This window comes from Alexandromys fortis, unplaced genomic scaffold (genome assembly GCF_014885135.2).
Source record: "Alexandromys fortis isolate MF-2015 unplaced genomic scaffold, M_Fortis_MF-2015_v1.1 scaffold_52, whole genome shotgun sequence".
Lineage (NCBI taxonomy): Eukaryota > Metazoa > Chordata > Mammalia > Rodentia > Cricetidae > Alexandromys > Alexandromys fortis.
Window position 1 is genome coordinate 9,861,976 of NW_026067929.1, and position 15,105 is coordinate 9,877,080.

Sequence of the window (15,105 nt, forward strand, 5' to 3'; positions counted from 1 at the left end):
AATTTTTTCATCCATTTGCTTTTGACTTTTAGCTCTGGAAGAACATTTTATGGACCTGTGTGAGGAAGAAAGAGCTTTTATTACACGGAAACTTTTGAAGCTGATTAGAGCAGGGAATTGATTCTTAGAACATTTTCTTTATTCTCATTAAACAGAGGTGGATGCAGGGGCACAGAAGGGGGATTTATATAGAGGAAAAAGTTAGCAAGAAACTCCCACTTCTCAGCCAGCACTTGTAATTTCCTAGATTTACAGGCCATTCTTAAGGGATGGTATTTCAGTAAGTTGTTGGAAGCTTTACCTCCATTACACAGGCTACAGAAAAATAATTAACTCTTCTTAAAGAAGAAAAGGGGCTTATAAAGTGTGGCCGACAGAACAACCAGCCTTTGCCAAAACGAACAAGGGAAACACGCTGGGGCCCTGGGTTGGGTAATTTGGGTTTTGATAGTTTTCAGTGTCTGAAGGGTTTTGGATCAAATATTATGATCTGTTTTCTATAAACACAAACGTGGAATCCAAACATCAATGCAACTACCAAATAAACCATCTCACTAAGTACTTGAACGATGCTTGTGGGCTCTGAGGTGGCACTGATATTAGAAAATAGCCTTTCCCATGATGCCCAGGGCTGCTGAATGTTAACAGCAAAAGCCAGAGCTCCCCACTTCTCAAATCTGGAGAAGTGTGACTGACTCTAACGGCTACCAAAGCTGCAGTGCTGCCAAGTCCAATAGTACTGAGCTAAAGGCAACTGCAGAACAGCTGTGAAGACATTCAACTACCTACATGCTGGGTTTGTATAGACTGGAGCTATTTTATAGAAACTGGTGATATGACTTTTCATTCTTTATGGCGTATTCATCCCCTTAGCCACAGCTATGCTTAGAGTACATGGAGACCAGGGCTGGGCAGTGAGTGTATACTGCATCTGTATTTATTTTGCATCAAAAATTATCTTAATTGCTTACCTTGATAAAACATCAGTTAAGTCAAATGATGATATCAAAATAAATAAATACAAGAAAATGATACATTTAAAACTACTTACAGGAGAACCATCGCTCCAGGTGAACCCCTCTGAAGGACTTCCATAGGTCAGTCCCAACCAAAACAGCTCATGGTAGGTTCCACTGGCCCTGCAACATACAGAGGAAGTACATGCTGTGTTCTGAAAGAACTTTAGTCATTCAAAAGAGCATCAAGAGTTGATAGGCACCTCTGAAACACGTATTAGATAATACATAAGCAAAGAGGTAAATAACTGTCTTACAAAAGATGACTCTGATGGCTTACACTAATTGTCCACTTGATGAGTCCCAGAATCATCTTGCAAACAAGTCTCTGGTCACATCCACGAGGGATCATCTAGATTATGTGAGTTTAAGGCATGCCTGTGAGGGATTACCTTGATTGGATTGAAGTGGGTAGACACGCCCTAAAAGTGGGTGGCGCCATTACCTGGACTGGTGTCCTACACTACACAAAGGGAAAGTGAGCTGAGCATCCCATTTATCTCCTGCTTCCTGACTGCAATGCAATGTGACCAGCCGGTCTCCCTGTTATTATGCTTTGCCCGGATGGAATGAACAACCTCTTAGGCTACACGCCACAGTAAAACCTGTCACTCGTAAGTCATACCACAGCAAAGGTGACTAAGAAAATGCAAATTTGGTCCCCACTCATCACTGCCCTGAAAACTGGTCATCTTAGGGGAGATCATAGCAAAGCATTGAAAGATGGCCATCTATTCCAATAAGTACTGAATGCCTTATGCACTTACAGAGTGGCTGACTCCAAGATTTATAACTATTAAAGGAGTTTGAAATAAAATTTAATCAAAAAGGGACTATGGATTTGTGAAGTGATACAGAAATGTGAATATTTTCTCAGCATCATAGCCACCAAATAGGTAACAGATAGAAGTGCTGTACGGAAGAGGGACTCACGTGATCATCCTCCATATCACTTGCTGTTCCTCTTTATTCTTAATGCTCGCTAGCTCTCCATTCATAGCCCTGCAGAAATCTCGAGATTCAAACCAGGTCTTCTTCTCATGTTTGCCTTTCGCATACAGCTACAGAAAAGGTTTGGGAAATGGTTTTACATTTGGTAACTTAGCAAATCAAGAGAAATAAACCATCTACAGTCAATGCAGTTTCTTTTATAGGAAAAGCAAGCAATGCAATGGTCTCAAACAAGTCAGGTCTCTTGGTTGAAAATCAATTTATGAGTGCCTACTTGGATAGCTAGACGTGGGCCAGTGCTGGGGGTTACGGTTTCATTGAGAAAGACTTAAAAAAATAAAAGCTGTTTAAAGCACAGGAAAAATTAGATTAAAATATTGGAAACTGAAGCCATGTGGACTGGGTATACAGCTCAGTGTGGAAGAGAGGGAAAGTAATTTGATGAAGTATGAAAAATTGCTTTGGGACACAAAAAATAACAACATTTTGATACAGAATAAACATGAATAAGCAAAACGCTGTTCCCTCTGTTATCCTGTTGAGTTTAAACAATGAATATCCTGGCAAGCTTTCAGCGGTGTTGGTGGTGTCCTTCAAAAACTGCGGTCTCTTTTCCTTAAGTTACTGACAGAAATGGGTGAGAGTTAAACTAAATTTTACAAACCGTGTAACAAAGTACTAGGTCTTAATACTTACTACTTAGTGCTGGGGACCGTAAATAGGATCTAGGGTGGTAGTGTAGGACGTGCTTAACGACGCAGGAGCTAGTTAACTGTAGCAGGGAAGGGAAGGGACTCATGGTTAAAATGGTAAGTGGCTCATGTGTTGGAGTGAGACAGAATTCAGGCAAAAAGAGATGTTAGGGATGGGAAACAAAAAAAGTCTGCAACTGAGTGAAGATGCTAAGGCTAAGCTAAACAGATAAGAGAAGGGACAGGGCCTTGAGCTAGTGATGCTAGGCCCGCTAGTCTGAAGACCTGGAGCCCTTGAGGAACTATGTAAGGCATCCCTATCTTCTCATGCATCTTCTAAGGCACCTAAGCAGAACAGATAAAGATAGCTGCTAAGAAGGCCTACCTAGTTCAAGAAAAAGAGTCTAGACCACACCATAGAGTAAACAAAAATCAATGCAGTTACTTCGTGATGACTGTTGAGAGTCAAGAAGTGTTTGGATCACTGATCATCACATTGCACAGATGGAGGCAGCAGCACCAGCCAATGGCTGGCAGCTTGCAGAAAGCCAAGGTCGATAACTAGCAAAGCAGAAGTCAAGAATGAATAAAGAGAGGCCCTGCCCACCGCTAACTGGGTTGGCTGCCTGAGAACAAGAGGTGACCATCTCGCCACAGAGAGTGGGGTCATCTAACTGGTCAACTAAAGAAATTACCTTAGTCTTTGTCCGGATTCTGCCACAGAGCTACAAAATCCCCTGAACAAAGAAGTTCAACAGTTTTTCCTCTTTGGAATTCTTGGGAGTTACTCTCACTTTGCCTTTTTTTTTTTTAAATTTATTTTTGCTTTCCTCAGTTTCTCATTTTTCTATAATTCCCCTTAAGAAAGCGTGTTTATGTTTCTGAATAACCCCACAAACAGCTTCATCTTTTACTTCCACTGGCACTGAGACATAAAAATCAGGAGTTACTCTCTCAGGTCAATTTTTGGTGACTGTCCTTGAGTCAAGGATACTCTCAGAAACTGCACCAGTGCCAATATGTGAACAGTTCGGGAGCTCACTGGAGCCACCGATTTTTACATGTTTTTCTCTGTTATTCTTCATGAGTCATGGCTCTCAGCACCACAGGCTTGCGGAAAAGTGGGTTCACCTCCTATGTGTGTGGCCGTCTTGATAGTTAATGCCTACACCTTGTCCTGGGAATGACTTAAGCTCCATGAGTAAGTGTCCCCTCTCTGACGAGTGGGTGGGGAGTGGGATGGGGGGAAGGAGGGGTGGCAGAAGGGGGCGGGGAAACTGGGGTTGACATGTAAAATGAAAAAAAAAAACTTTAAAATAAAAAACAATGTGACCTAAGCAAGGTTCCGCAACAGCAGGTCCTCAACCCTACCTCAGCTCCTACACCGTGATTCTGGTTCTGCTTTCCTTAACTATATACCAAATTTAATTAATTCCCATATCTTAGTATTTATAAGGATAGTCTGTACATATGTAAACAAACACTAATCCTAATCTTTCTGAAACCACATAATTTATACCAATGCATATAATTGGGTCTGGTGAACATCTGAGCTTTGTTGCTACTGGAATTCCTAGGTCACAGCATAGCTACAGAAATTCCACTGTGTTAAATCCCCACAGCCTGTCAGCTCCGAGCATTTGTATGATGGTAGATCTGGCATTTGAATGATGATGCGAAATTTCCAAAATCTATTTTATAAATCCTCTCTTATATTGGTCCCATATATTCCTTTCAGGAAATTTGTATGTTAAGCTCTGACTAGTCAAACTAGATTAAACACCTCACGGATTCCTGCAGCTACTAATAGGGGTGACCCGCTCAACTAGACACGCCATGCCCTTCTTGAGTTAGAGCTCAGACAACTCCATCTTCTCACAAGTTATTTTTTCTTTATTCAGCACTGGAGATGGAACCCAGTGCCTCTCACACACTAAGCAAGGACTCTACCTCTGAGCTACAAACCTAGGCTCTGACTGAATTCTTCCTCTATCTCACCAAACTGTCTCCTGACGCGACTCAGGGTCATGGGCCTCTGAAAGGAAGTTTATAAAAGAGGTCTTGAGCATAAGACTTTATCATTAAATAGTAAATAATTTCTGTATTAAATCTAAATTTGTCTATGAAGATTATGACAACATCCTTATTTCATTAGAAATGTGATTTTTTGTTTGTTTTGCTTTTGTTTCTGGTCTTGTTTCTATTTGTGTTTGACTGGCTGCTTATTTTAATGAACTTGGTTGCAAAAGGAGAAAACAGAGGGTTCAATCTAAGAATATATAAAAATAATGGCAGAACACATTTAAAGGTATTGAGGGCTCCATACTTGCAATACTTTCATCTTCCGTCACTATAGTCGTTAAGGGCTAAATCAAAGAAGAGAAGCAGGAGCTCTGTAATGCTGACACAGCATGATTGTAGACCAGTTTATTGTTTAAGTTAGCATAAAGCTTGGGCTTGAAGGCAGGGGCAAATGTGAGACACCAGAAGTTACAGTAAGGGGGAACAAATTCTTCACCAAAATGAAAATCGCAAGCTTAGACCAGGGTTGGAAAACCATGAGAAATGGAGGAGAAGCAGAGAGGAAAAGTCAACAACGAAGCAGATGATGTCAGAGGTAAGGTCCAATCTATGCTGTGGCCTCTGTTTGTGTCATTTGTATCTATCCAAGGCACTCTCCATCAATCAAACCAGATTAAAATTTCTGCAAGTGGGACCTGAGTTGCGTGTTTTATTTTTAATTGTTGAGTATTTCAAATATTTTATTAGTTTAGCAAGTGAAACTTACTTTGAAACACATGTTGGTTTTGCTGGTGGTACCCCAGTCTTCCGGGCATTTCGGTTCAGGGGTTGTCGTGGGCTCCGGTGGACGAGTCACTCCTTCTGCCCAATGTTTGCACACAAATTTTGCCTTTTCTTCACATTTCAGAATGTCCCACAAACCACCGGCCACCCCAGTTTTCATGGCAACACATCCCGTCTTTCTTCCTGCATTCAACACAAAGTAGAACTCAGTCAGTGGGTTCTTCCTGAAGACCCGCCATGCTCGAGAAAGGCAGAGCAGGGAGGTAGCATGGCACATTCCTACAGGTGATAATCAAAGGCAGCATTTGAAAACTGTGTTGTTGTATCTTTACCTTTCATTTGTGTGTTCTATAACCCAAAATGATCATCGTACATGTAGGGAGTTTTGAACGCATTTTTATATTTTTACATCTGGCTGGGTGGCCCACATTTAGACATTTAATGATAAAATATTTCTGCTTTATAATGGAAAAGATAATAGCATAATGGATCTTCCTTTCTGCCCTTCTGCCAGCTTTCCTCCTTCCTTTTTTAATTTTTTGAGATTCTCTCCTCCTCCCAGGGTCATTTCATCCTTCAGAACAAAAGCATGTGATAGATTTCCAAACAAGATATGTCTAAGTTGGAGAATTTGTGTAAGGTTTTCAAGCTCTCTTGTTTCCTCATCTTAAAATAGAAACTCTGCTGTGCAGAGCTGGGATGCAGGTTATGAAGACGTCCATAAAAAAAAAAAAGCATGATCACAGTAGCGTTCACACATTCTGTTTTGTGGTCATTGTAGCAATAACTAACATAGAGGTTTGAAAACATCAAGATGCTTACTGCTAAGAGGAGCTAATCTTTTTATGTCATTTTCAAAGAATATTAAATGCTTAAACATGTATTATCACAGTTCCAGGGAGATACATCTTTTCTAGAATGTTTTCTCTAAAGTCCCCAAGTTCCTGACACCTGAGCCTTTGCCTCAGATCCCTGGAGCCATCGTCTTTATCCACAGTCTTCCACTGGAACTGGCAGCAGAGCACAGAGTCGTTCATCTCTCTTGAGACTCAGGCGAGGCACACAAAGGTCTTGTCTGTTCTTGAAGCTGAACTTTTGGGCACTCAGCCAACATCTCTTGAGCCAAAAACGTCATCTTTCTATCAAGTGGCTATGCTGTGGTGGGGCCTGATGGCAAGGGCTCTGTGAGTCCTCTTTTCCCTCTTGCCTTATTGGCCACCAGTCTGCAAGAGCAATGGGGCAGAAGCCACCGCAGAAAGCTTTGTACAGGGCTGTGAGCACAAATGGAGACAGCCCTCCGGGAGACTGCTTTTGGTAAAACAGCTCAACTTTATTTTAGAGTATAAGGAATAATATATAGGATTGGGGAGCCTGGGCACAAACCCTAATTTGAATTAAGTGGCACTCTCTTACCACAAGGCTCTGTGTGGGGCAGTAGGGTCCTATGGAAATGGCTAGAACACTTGTCTAATTACCACGTGGATCTTCAGGGGAAGAGGATTTGCAGGGAACTGTGTCAAGGGTCACCCTTGAGATAAGTCAGGCATCCTGGGTCTGCAGACATCCTCCAGATAAGGTTGGGTAAAGAGCAGGAAGCTTTTCTGGGGGCTGGTAGGGGGTTTCCATGTTGCTGAGCTTTTGGAAAAAGCTACCAGGCCCTGAGAGACTGCAACCTCAACCAGCCAGCCATGTCTTCCAACAGGGCTGTGATCTCAGCACATGGAAGGCTGGATCAGGAGAATCCTGAGATGAAGACCAGCCTACACAGTGAGCTCCATAGAGAGTTCTACCAGCTACATTGTGAGCTCCAGTCTAACTCTGGAGTATACGAGAGTCCTCAAGATTCTCAAGCCTGGGTTAAAACCGGTCTTGCTGAACATAGTGGACAATGAGGACTACTGAGACCTCAAGAACAATGGCAATGGGTTTTTGATCCTACTGCACGTATTGGCTTTGTGGGAGCCTAGGCACTTTGGATGCTCACCTTACTAGACCTGGATGGTGGTGGGTGGTCCTTGGACTTCCCACAGGGCAGAGAACCCTGATTGCTCTTTGGGCTGACCGAGGGAGGGGGAATTGATTGGGGTAGGGAGGGGGGAAGGGGAGGCGGTGGTGGGGAAGAGACAAAAATCTTTAATAAATAAATAAATAAAAAGATTCTCAGTGGTCATGGCTGAGTTATGGTTCTAGTTTAATGAACTGTTATTTTTACAGGCATTTCAGGGTTCATTGCTCAGAATCCTCCTGGTGAATAAGTAACAGAGACAAAATAAAGCTACATAAAAAGAACTGTGACTTTCACCAAGGGTGAAATAAACAAACAAACAAAAAATGCATTTGTTTACATGACCTGGAATCTCACAATTCCTATAATGTTTAACAATTTCACAATCAAATAGCAGTTGCACAAACAATAATCTGATTAGTCACATGTTTTCCTCACTCAAAGCTGAGAAGCCAATTCAAAGAACTGCTGCAGAATAGGATGTGATGTACCAGGCCAAGGAGCAAGCGCACACATAGCTGTTAGCCCTCTTTGAGCTTGCAAATCTGGTACAGTGATTTGTTTTCTGTAAAGGGTGTTGACCTTTCTGAGTGAAGTCATATTCAATGAGATCATTAACCAGTAACACCAGTGTAGGAAGATGACAAAGGAGTTTTCAGGGTCTGTTAGAGAGGCCACTTACGATCTCCAGTTAGAGAGAGCAAGTCACAAGGCGAGGGCAGCTGGCTGCTCCAAAACCAAATAACTAGAACTTGATGACTACCCAGATTAGTGCAAATCTAGGCTTGGACATTTCTAGTACCATAATTTCTGAGTTCCAATTTCTGCATTGTTTAAATAAAGATACTTATATGACTCTTGTCATTCTTAGAAGAATAAAAGAAAATCCCAGGCATGAAAATGGCTAAAGATAGACAAAAGACACTAGAATATTGATTCCCCATGAGAACCCCTTAATCCCCTCATTCAAGTGCATTAATATTCATATCCAGTCTCACTGAGAAGTTTTAAATTTACTTTCTATAGAGCCTTGAGTTCTCAGAAATTAGGCAAATATTCAGAACATCTGTGAGTACTTGGAATTTTGCATCTTTTTAAATATACCAGTCCCAAATTACTTAACAATTTTTTCCTCCTTTTTGCTCTATAAGGCTGCAAGCTGGGTAGGAGCAAAAGGCAAAAGAAACATAAAGGTTATTGACATCACTATTGCCTTCCATACTGTATCTGGAAAGGTGCATGGAGGACCAACGGCTCTGCTGAAGGAAGAGAGGGAACGACACTCCGAACTTGCGTACCTGGCATGTCGGCATTCCAGTGTGTGAACTGCACCTGCTCGTCCACAGTCCACTGAAACGTCCCTTTGTTTTGGACATCTGAAAGTCCTGTCCAAAAATATCTTTCAGGCCTCAATCCAACCAAACTAGTCAGGAACGCTTGTTCGTATCTTTAAAAATATAAATAAATAAAATCAAATAAACTTTAGAAACATTTATCCAAATTTCTTACATTATCAACATGAAAATTATTGTACTTGGCTGTTTGAGCTATGGTTTAGATAATAATTCAAAAATACTGCAGCTCTTTCCTCAGGATTCTAAGAGTCTCTCTTGAAAGGAGACGGCAGCTCATTGATGTAGTAAGCTAAGGGAACTCAGGAAGCTCAGGGAATTTGTGAAAGTTACAAAACTTGCAGGGCCTCTCCCTGAGATTATAGAAGTGATAAACATCACTAGGGAGAACAGACTGCTCTATGGAGCTGCCTAGATGGTGATCAGGGAGCATCAGGGATGCGGCTTTCATGAAGCATCATGCTAGGATGGGTTTTCAGTAAGGCAGCTGTCAATGAATGCTCCATGTTCATGTATGTAACCTTGTACACATCCTCCTCCTCTGGGTAACACCCATGATGTCACTGATTCACCAAGGTGGACCTGGGTGGAATCATGGCACTTGGTGATCTGGAGTAAAGAGACATTTCACATCTTCCTGGAGGAAGTCACTCAGTAATCAGAGTTTTCCATTATTTAAATTGTAATATCTTTTCACTAAAGAAAAAAAACAGCATCTAGCTGACTCAGTTAGACTCAAATCACCCTCCTCTGGCCCTCATATTGGCCTCTCATCCTTCACCAAATTTAAGGGAATTTTGAAAATATAAAAGAGAAAACTATAGTCATTTTAAAAATTATTCGAAACAATCAGTCCACTTTTCACACAGGCCAAGTGCCTGGTTCAATTATTGATTATAGAATTTAATCAATAGGGATTTATCAAGGATAATTACAAATGGGGCCATCACATTTATTGCCCCCCTCACCTTGACAGGCAAGGTAACAAAGATTTGTCTTAGCTAAAAAACGTGAAACAACACAGACAACACAGGCAGAAATGGCTCTGAGAAGAGGACCTCAATTCAAGAACATAGAGAGAACAAAGAGGCCAGTGGACAATGATAAAACCAGCAGACGTTCCATTTAACCATGGTCCAAATAATTCCACAGACAGAAAAAAAAAACACACACAAGGGAAATTTACTTTTAAAACATGAAAAGCAAGCTTAACGACAGTTAGTGAATCCTTAAATAGAAATAGCACAGAGAACACATGAAGAATAATTCTCTTGTAGGTGATTTTTTTTTAACAAACCAATCACAGCAAATCCAGAATGTATCCCCATGGTACTTAAGGAATTCGCTTCTTCTGTCCTAAGATAAGACATAGCTGTGTTCTTGTGGTCAGGTGTTTATATTAGCATTTCATCACTGGGAGAGGAAGGTGCATGTTGAAACACAATCCTCTGATATCTATTTTTATCAGAGGATATTTAACATCAGCAGGACTCTGTGGATTTTGAGTCTGCCTTGAAGAATTGAAACTCCAATAACTTTTAAAATTTTTGAGGTTTGAGTGTATTATCTAAGCTTTGCAAAGAGTAAATAAAAAGAAAAAATAAATAAATCTCAAAGATGGATGAGCCCTCAGAGGTTAAAGTTACATTTTTTTTAAATCCTCTATTTTCTATTTGATTTTCTTGGCCAAGCCAGGCAAAGCTTAATTGATTAATTAATTAGTTAACTAAAATAAAAGAAACAAAAAGAATTAGTAGATTATTTGCAGATGTGTTATATATTGGGAGGTTGAGGTCATAATTTCAGGCCTTTAATTCTGAGTTGTCTCCTTTAATAGTAGATGATAAGACCCACACTATCAATCCCAGGGGGGTCTCCATGCCAGAACCTGGAGAGAGGAAGGCTGCGTGAGAAACAGAAGAACATTGAAACGAGCTGCGCTCCCCTGCTCAGTCTATCAGCAAGCATCCTCAAGCAACGGTGTCTCTCTAACAGCCCAGTGTTCAGAACGCTTTTCCACGACTGAGCAGGTGGAGATTCGTGGAGGGTGGTGAGACAGTAGAGAAGATGGGATCTCCACGCACCTTCTCCTCATCCTGTGTGTCCGTCCACCTGTGTGTCCAGAGATCAACACTGGCTATCTTCCTTAATCCCTCTCCACCTTGTGCTTTGAGTCCTGGTCTCTCACTGAACCTTGAGTTCACCAATTCATCCAGGCTGCCTGACCAATGACCTTTTGGAGTTCTCTCTCTGCCTGGACTACAATGCCTGACTTTTTCCTGGGTGCTGGGAATCCAAACTCAGGTCCTCACGCTTGTGTGGTGAGCACTATATTCACTGAGCCCTCTTCCTGGTCCTCTCCTTTAAGAAAATCAGGAAGTCTAAGTGCTTCCCACAGTTCTCTGAGATGGTCAAACAAGTGAACAGAACTCAGTGCTGGGGTGTAGGAATGCCTTTCTAGAGCTGGTCATTCAGGAATGCAGGGAAACCAGCTTAGGGCTGCACCTGGACCTGGCATGGGTAAAGTACAGCCTGGGGGACTAGACCCTTGGCCTGCGGGGTCTGTTGACATTGCCAAGCAGACAGTGTAGGAACTGAATTAGATTAGAAGATCTTGGGCTGGGGTGACTGAAGGATTGTTGCTGGGTGGTGAGGGAAGTCTTGACACCTTTAAGATTATATAATTGATGGAACTGTGAGTGTGCATGAGGAAAACACACGTGTGATCTGGTGTGTCCTCTTTCTGCTATTTTCTTCCACAAAGCAACTGATAAAAGTACAAAATGGGGTGTTCAGTGAACAATTTTTTTTGCTTTAAAAATTTTGACAATTAACAGATTAGAAAACACTAGATCTGTACCATACAACCAGCAGAATAGCCATAAACTGATGCCAATCCTGTTGGCTCACTGCTTTAATCCCAAATACCTGTGAGCTCAAGGCCACTCTGATCTATATAGCAAGCTCAGGCCAGCCAGGGCTACATATTAAGACCCTTTCTTAAAATAATGTTTTAAGAAAATAGATTCATAAAAGCAACAAAGAAGTTTTATAATGTTTCCAATTAAGCCACCAAATAAGAATATTTTCAACATCTCCACCTTTAAAAAGCATGACTCAAGATCATATATTATTTACTTCAAAATTCATAGCATGGTAATTCTTACATCTTTTTGAACACTTTTCACTATTTGACATATCTTAAAACAAATTAAAAAGTATTACATACCTGTCTTCAATCGTTGTTAAGTAAGCTTTCTCATTTGTGCATGTTTGGTTTGCAGCAGCGAATGTTGAAGGGGTGTGTCCAATCAGGTAGCAGTAGAAACCGTGCCTTTTCCAGCCCTACAAATGTCACCAAGTAACAAATAAATGAGAGATTTGTCAGGCACACTTATTAGGAAATATTTTTTAAATGATTCCTTCAGGCAACATGATTTGGTGAACAGGAAAGTCTAGGGAACACAAATCAGAATGATATCAGGTGAAACAGAAGCTGTTTCTGAACGAGAACAAAGAGCACAGTACGACATCGGTCCTCACAAGGCAAACGATGGCACTAAAGGAAGGAAAAGCCGCCCTGGATTCTGATGCATCCTCCAAGGGACACTGCTTGTGACCAGTGCCTGAAGAAACTGAATGATACAGCCTAGGATTTAGTTCCCATGAGATAAACCCTGAAAATAACCTGAGGAGCTGTAACCTTAGATGTCTACTGATGTCAAAGGTAGGTGATGAACATAAAACTGTGCTGCCTGGCCACTGGAGAATGCACATCAAACCTCAGGCAACATAACTTAATGACATCTCTTGCCCACACTTCAGGTATACAAACTACTACATAAAATTATGCAAATAAAATTTTAAATTCCCAGCAAGAGTTGAGAGGAAGAGAGGAACTCCGCAGGTACAAAAAAAAAAAAAAAAAACTAAATTGAAAGCTAAGCTTGTGGGGTGACTAGGAATGTATCAAATGCAGACTGAGGGCTGGGGGCAGGGTCCTTCCATAGCACAGTGTTTGAGCTTCTTCTATGGCAAGAGAAAATGAAAATTCTAACCACACAACAATTAATAGGCATGTTATCTGTTTGGGGTGTTAGAGGCCAGAGAATAATATTAAGTTTTAAAATAAATGTCATCCAGGTATACCTGTAATGCCAGAACTTGGGAGATTTAGAGGTTAGATGGCAGCTTGGGCTAAATATGGCTGGACTTTGTCGAAAAAACAAAGGTGGCGAAATGTATCTCAGTGGTAGAGTGACTCTTTAGTGTTTTCAGGACTCTGGGTCTCCTAATCCCAGCACTGGCCAGGAGGAACCAGGTGGATCCCTGGTGCTGACCAATCACTCCAATCTGTTCAATGAGCTCCAGGCCAGGCAGAGAACTTGCCTCAAGAAGCACTGTGGGGTCATCATCAGAGACGCTTCCCATGGCAGCAGATGGAAACAGATGCAGAGACCAACTCCCCACCCCAGCCAGACGTTATGCAGAAAGAGAGTCTAAATTGGACTTCTCCATCAAATCCCTGCCCACAGAACTCTGGAAATCCCACAGAAGAGGATGCAGAAAGAGTGTAAGAGCCAGAGCGGATGAAGGAGAACAAAGTCCTCTGAATCCACTAAGCGAGGCAGCTGTGAGCTCGCAGAGACTGCAGCAGCAAGCACGGGGGCTGCACAAGTCATCGGCTGGTCCTCTGCATATAGCTTTCACTGAGTATTTTCATGGGGCTCCTGAGTGTGTGGAAGAATGGGTCCCTGATTCTTGTGCCTGCTCTTGGGACTCATTCCCTTCTGTGGGTTTGCCTTGTCCCACTTTGGTATGATAGTTTTTGCTTCATTGTATTATATTGTATTTTGTCATGTTTGTTATCTCTTGGGAGCCTGTCCTTTTCTAATGAGAGACGGAAATGAAGTGGATCCGAATGGGAAGGGCATGGAGAAGAACAGTGAGGTGTAGAGGGAGGGGAAATTGTACGAGAGTGGAGTCTGATTTCAATAAAAGAAAAAATGGCGAAACAAAGCAAGTAAACAAAAACCAGTGTGGAGAAACCCTTCTCATGAACGATACCATAGATTTCTGAATAGCCTCCTCTTGTATACACATATACACACAAACATGTGCACACATAAACATGCATGCATGTTCTCCCAAAAAGGAAAAAGAATGTGGAACTTCAAATCAGTGTAACGGACTTCTAGTTTTAAACTCTCAGAAAGAAGCCTGTATACTCAGGTACAAAATGTGCTTTAATATATCTCCACATGGTCTTCCCAGCTTCTTAAGGAAGTCACTATTGATGGCCAGTGTTTTCTTTTTCCCTTTTTATACTGTGACATAAAAATACAAAAATTTAATTTTTTATGCCACCTTCACAATATTATCAATGATTCACGATATAGTGATGTTTCCAGTCCAGGCAGGCCAACATGTACTAAGAAATTTGACCTTGAAGTAAGAAATACACTTTTGGTCAAGTAAGTTGGGCTATTCTCAATATTTTGAGCATCTCTACAACTCTGTTGAGCCGAAGAATCCTACACTATGCATTCTTCACATTGCAGTAGCCCTTGCCTTCCTTGCTTCTTTCCCTAAAACTAATCGGTTTGGACATTCATTCAACTATTCTATCTCAAGCTATGTCATATGTTTTATACTTATTACATGCAACCTTAAAAGAATATTGCAAAGAGTTGACTAAATGCCATCAACTTTGAATCTGGCCACATGGATTTCTCTGAGCACTAGGTTCTTGTTCTTTCTAAATGAGACTATAATTTTCCTGTATGTTTATTAGAACTTAAGAATAACTGTATTGATAAGTTATTTCCTTACTTTCTTATTACTATTTAATGATTAAATTGGATTATCAGGTTGTACATGTGTGGCAACTGATAGAAAATGTGTATAAATATCAAGTATATAGAAGTCATGTGTTCTTTATGTCAGAAAATGGCATGGCATATAATGTCTTACATGTGTATATGATTACACAAAGACCATAAGTGTGGTGGTAATGAAACAAAGTGTATAGACTTGGAGACAAGGGCCTGGATGCTAGCCTGGCCTCTGTTGATGAAAAATCTATACAAGGGAGGGTGTGAGAGAGATCATTTTGTAAAGTGATTACCTCGCAAGCATGGAGACCTGAGTTCATCCACCAAACCCACATAATATCTAAGTTTGGGATATGGCTGTAATCCCAGCGCTGGGATAGTGGAGGGACAGGTGGAGCCCTGGTGCTCACTAGCCAACGACCCTAGTCCTACTACTTGGCAAGCTCTTGG

General features: G+C 41.3%; 1 protein-coding gene across 1 annotated transcript in view; it reads right to left on the minus strand.

The window, feature by feature from the left end:
• Positions 1 to 15,105, minus strand: part of Mrc1 (mannose receptor C-type 1) — an 87,418-nt gene that overhangs the window by 27,329 nt on the left and 44,984 nt on the right. The window contains exons 10-14 of the mRNA XM_050144743.1: positions 12,051 to 12,166; positions 8,768 to 8,916; positions 5,448 to 5,647; positions 1,950 to 2,077; positions 1,052 to 1,139 (exon numbers count right to left, since the gene is read on the minus strand). Of these exons, the coding sequence (XP_050000700.1) occupies positions 1,052 to 1,139; positions 1,950 to 2,077; positions 5,448 to 5,647; positions 8,768 to 8,916; positions 12,051 to 12,166 (681 nt within the window). The remainder of the gene's footprint in view (positions 1 to 1,051; positions 1,140 to 1,949; positions 2,078 to 5,447; positions 5,648 to 8,767; positions 8,917 to 12,050; positions 12,167 to 15,105) is intronic.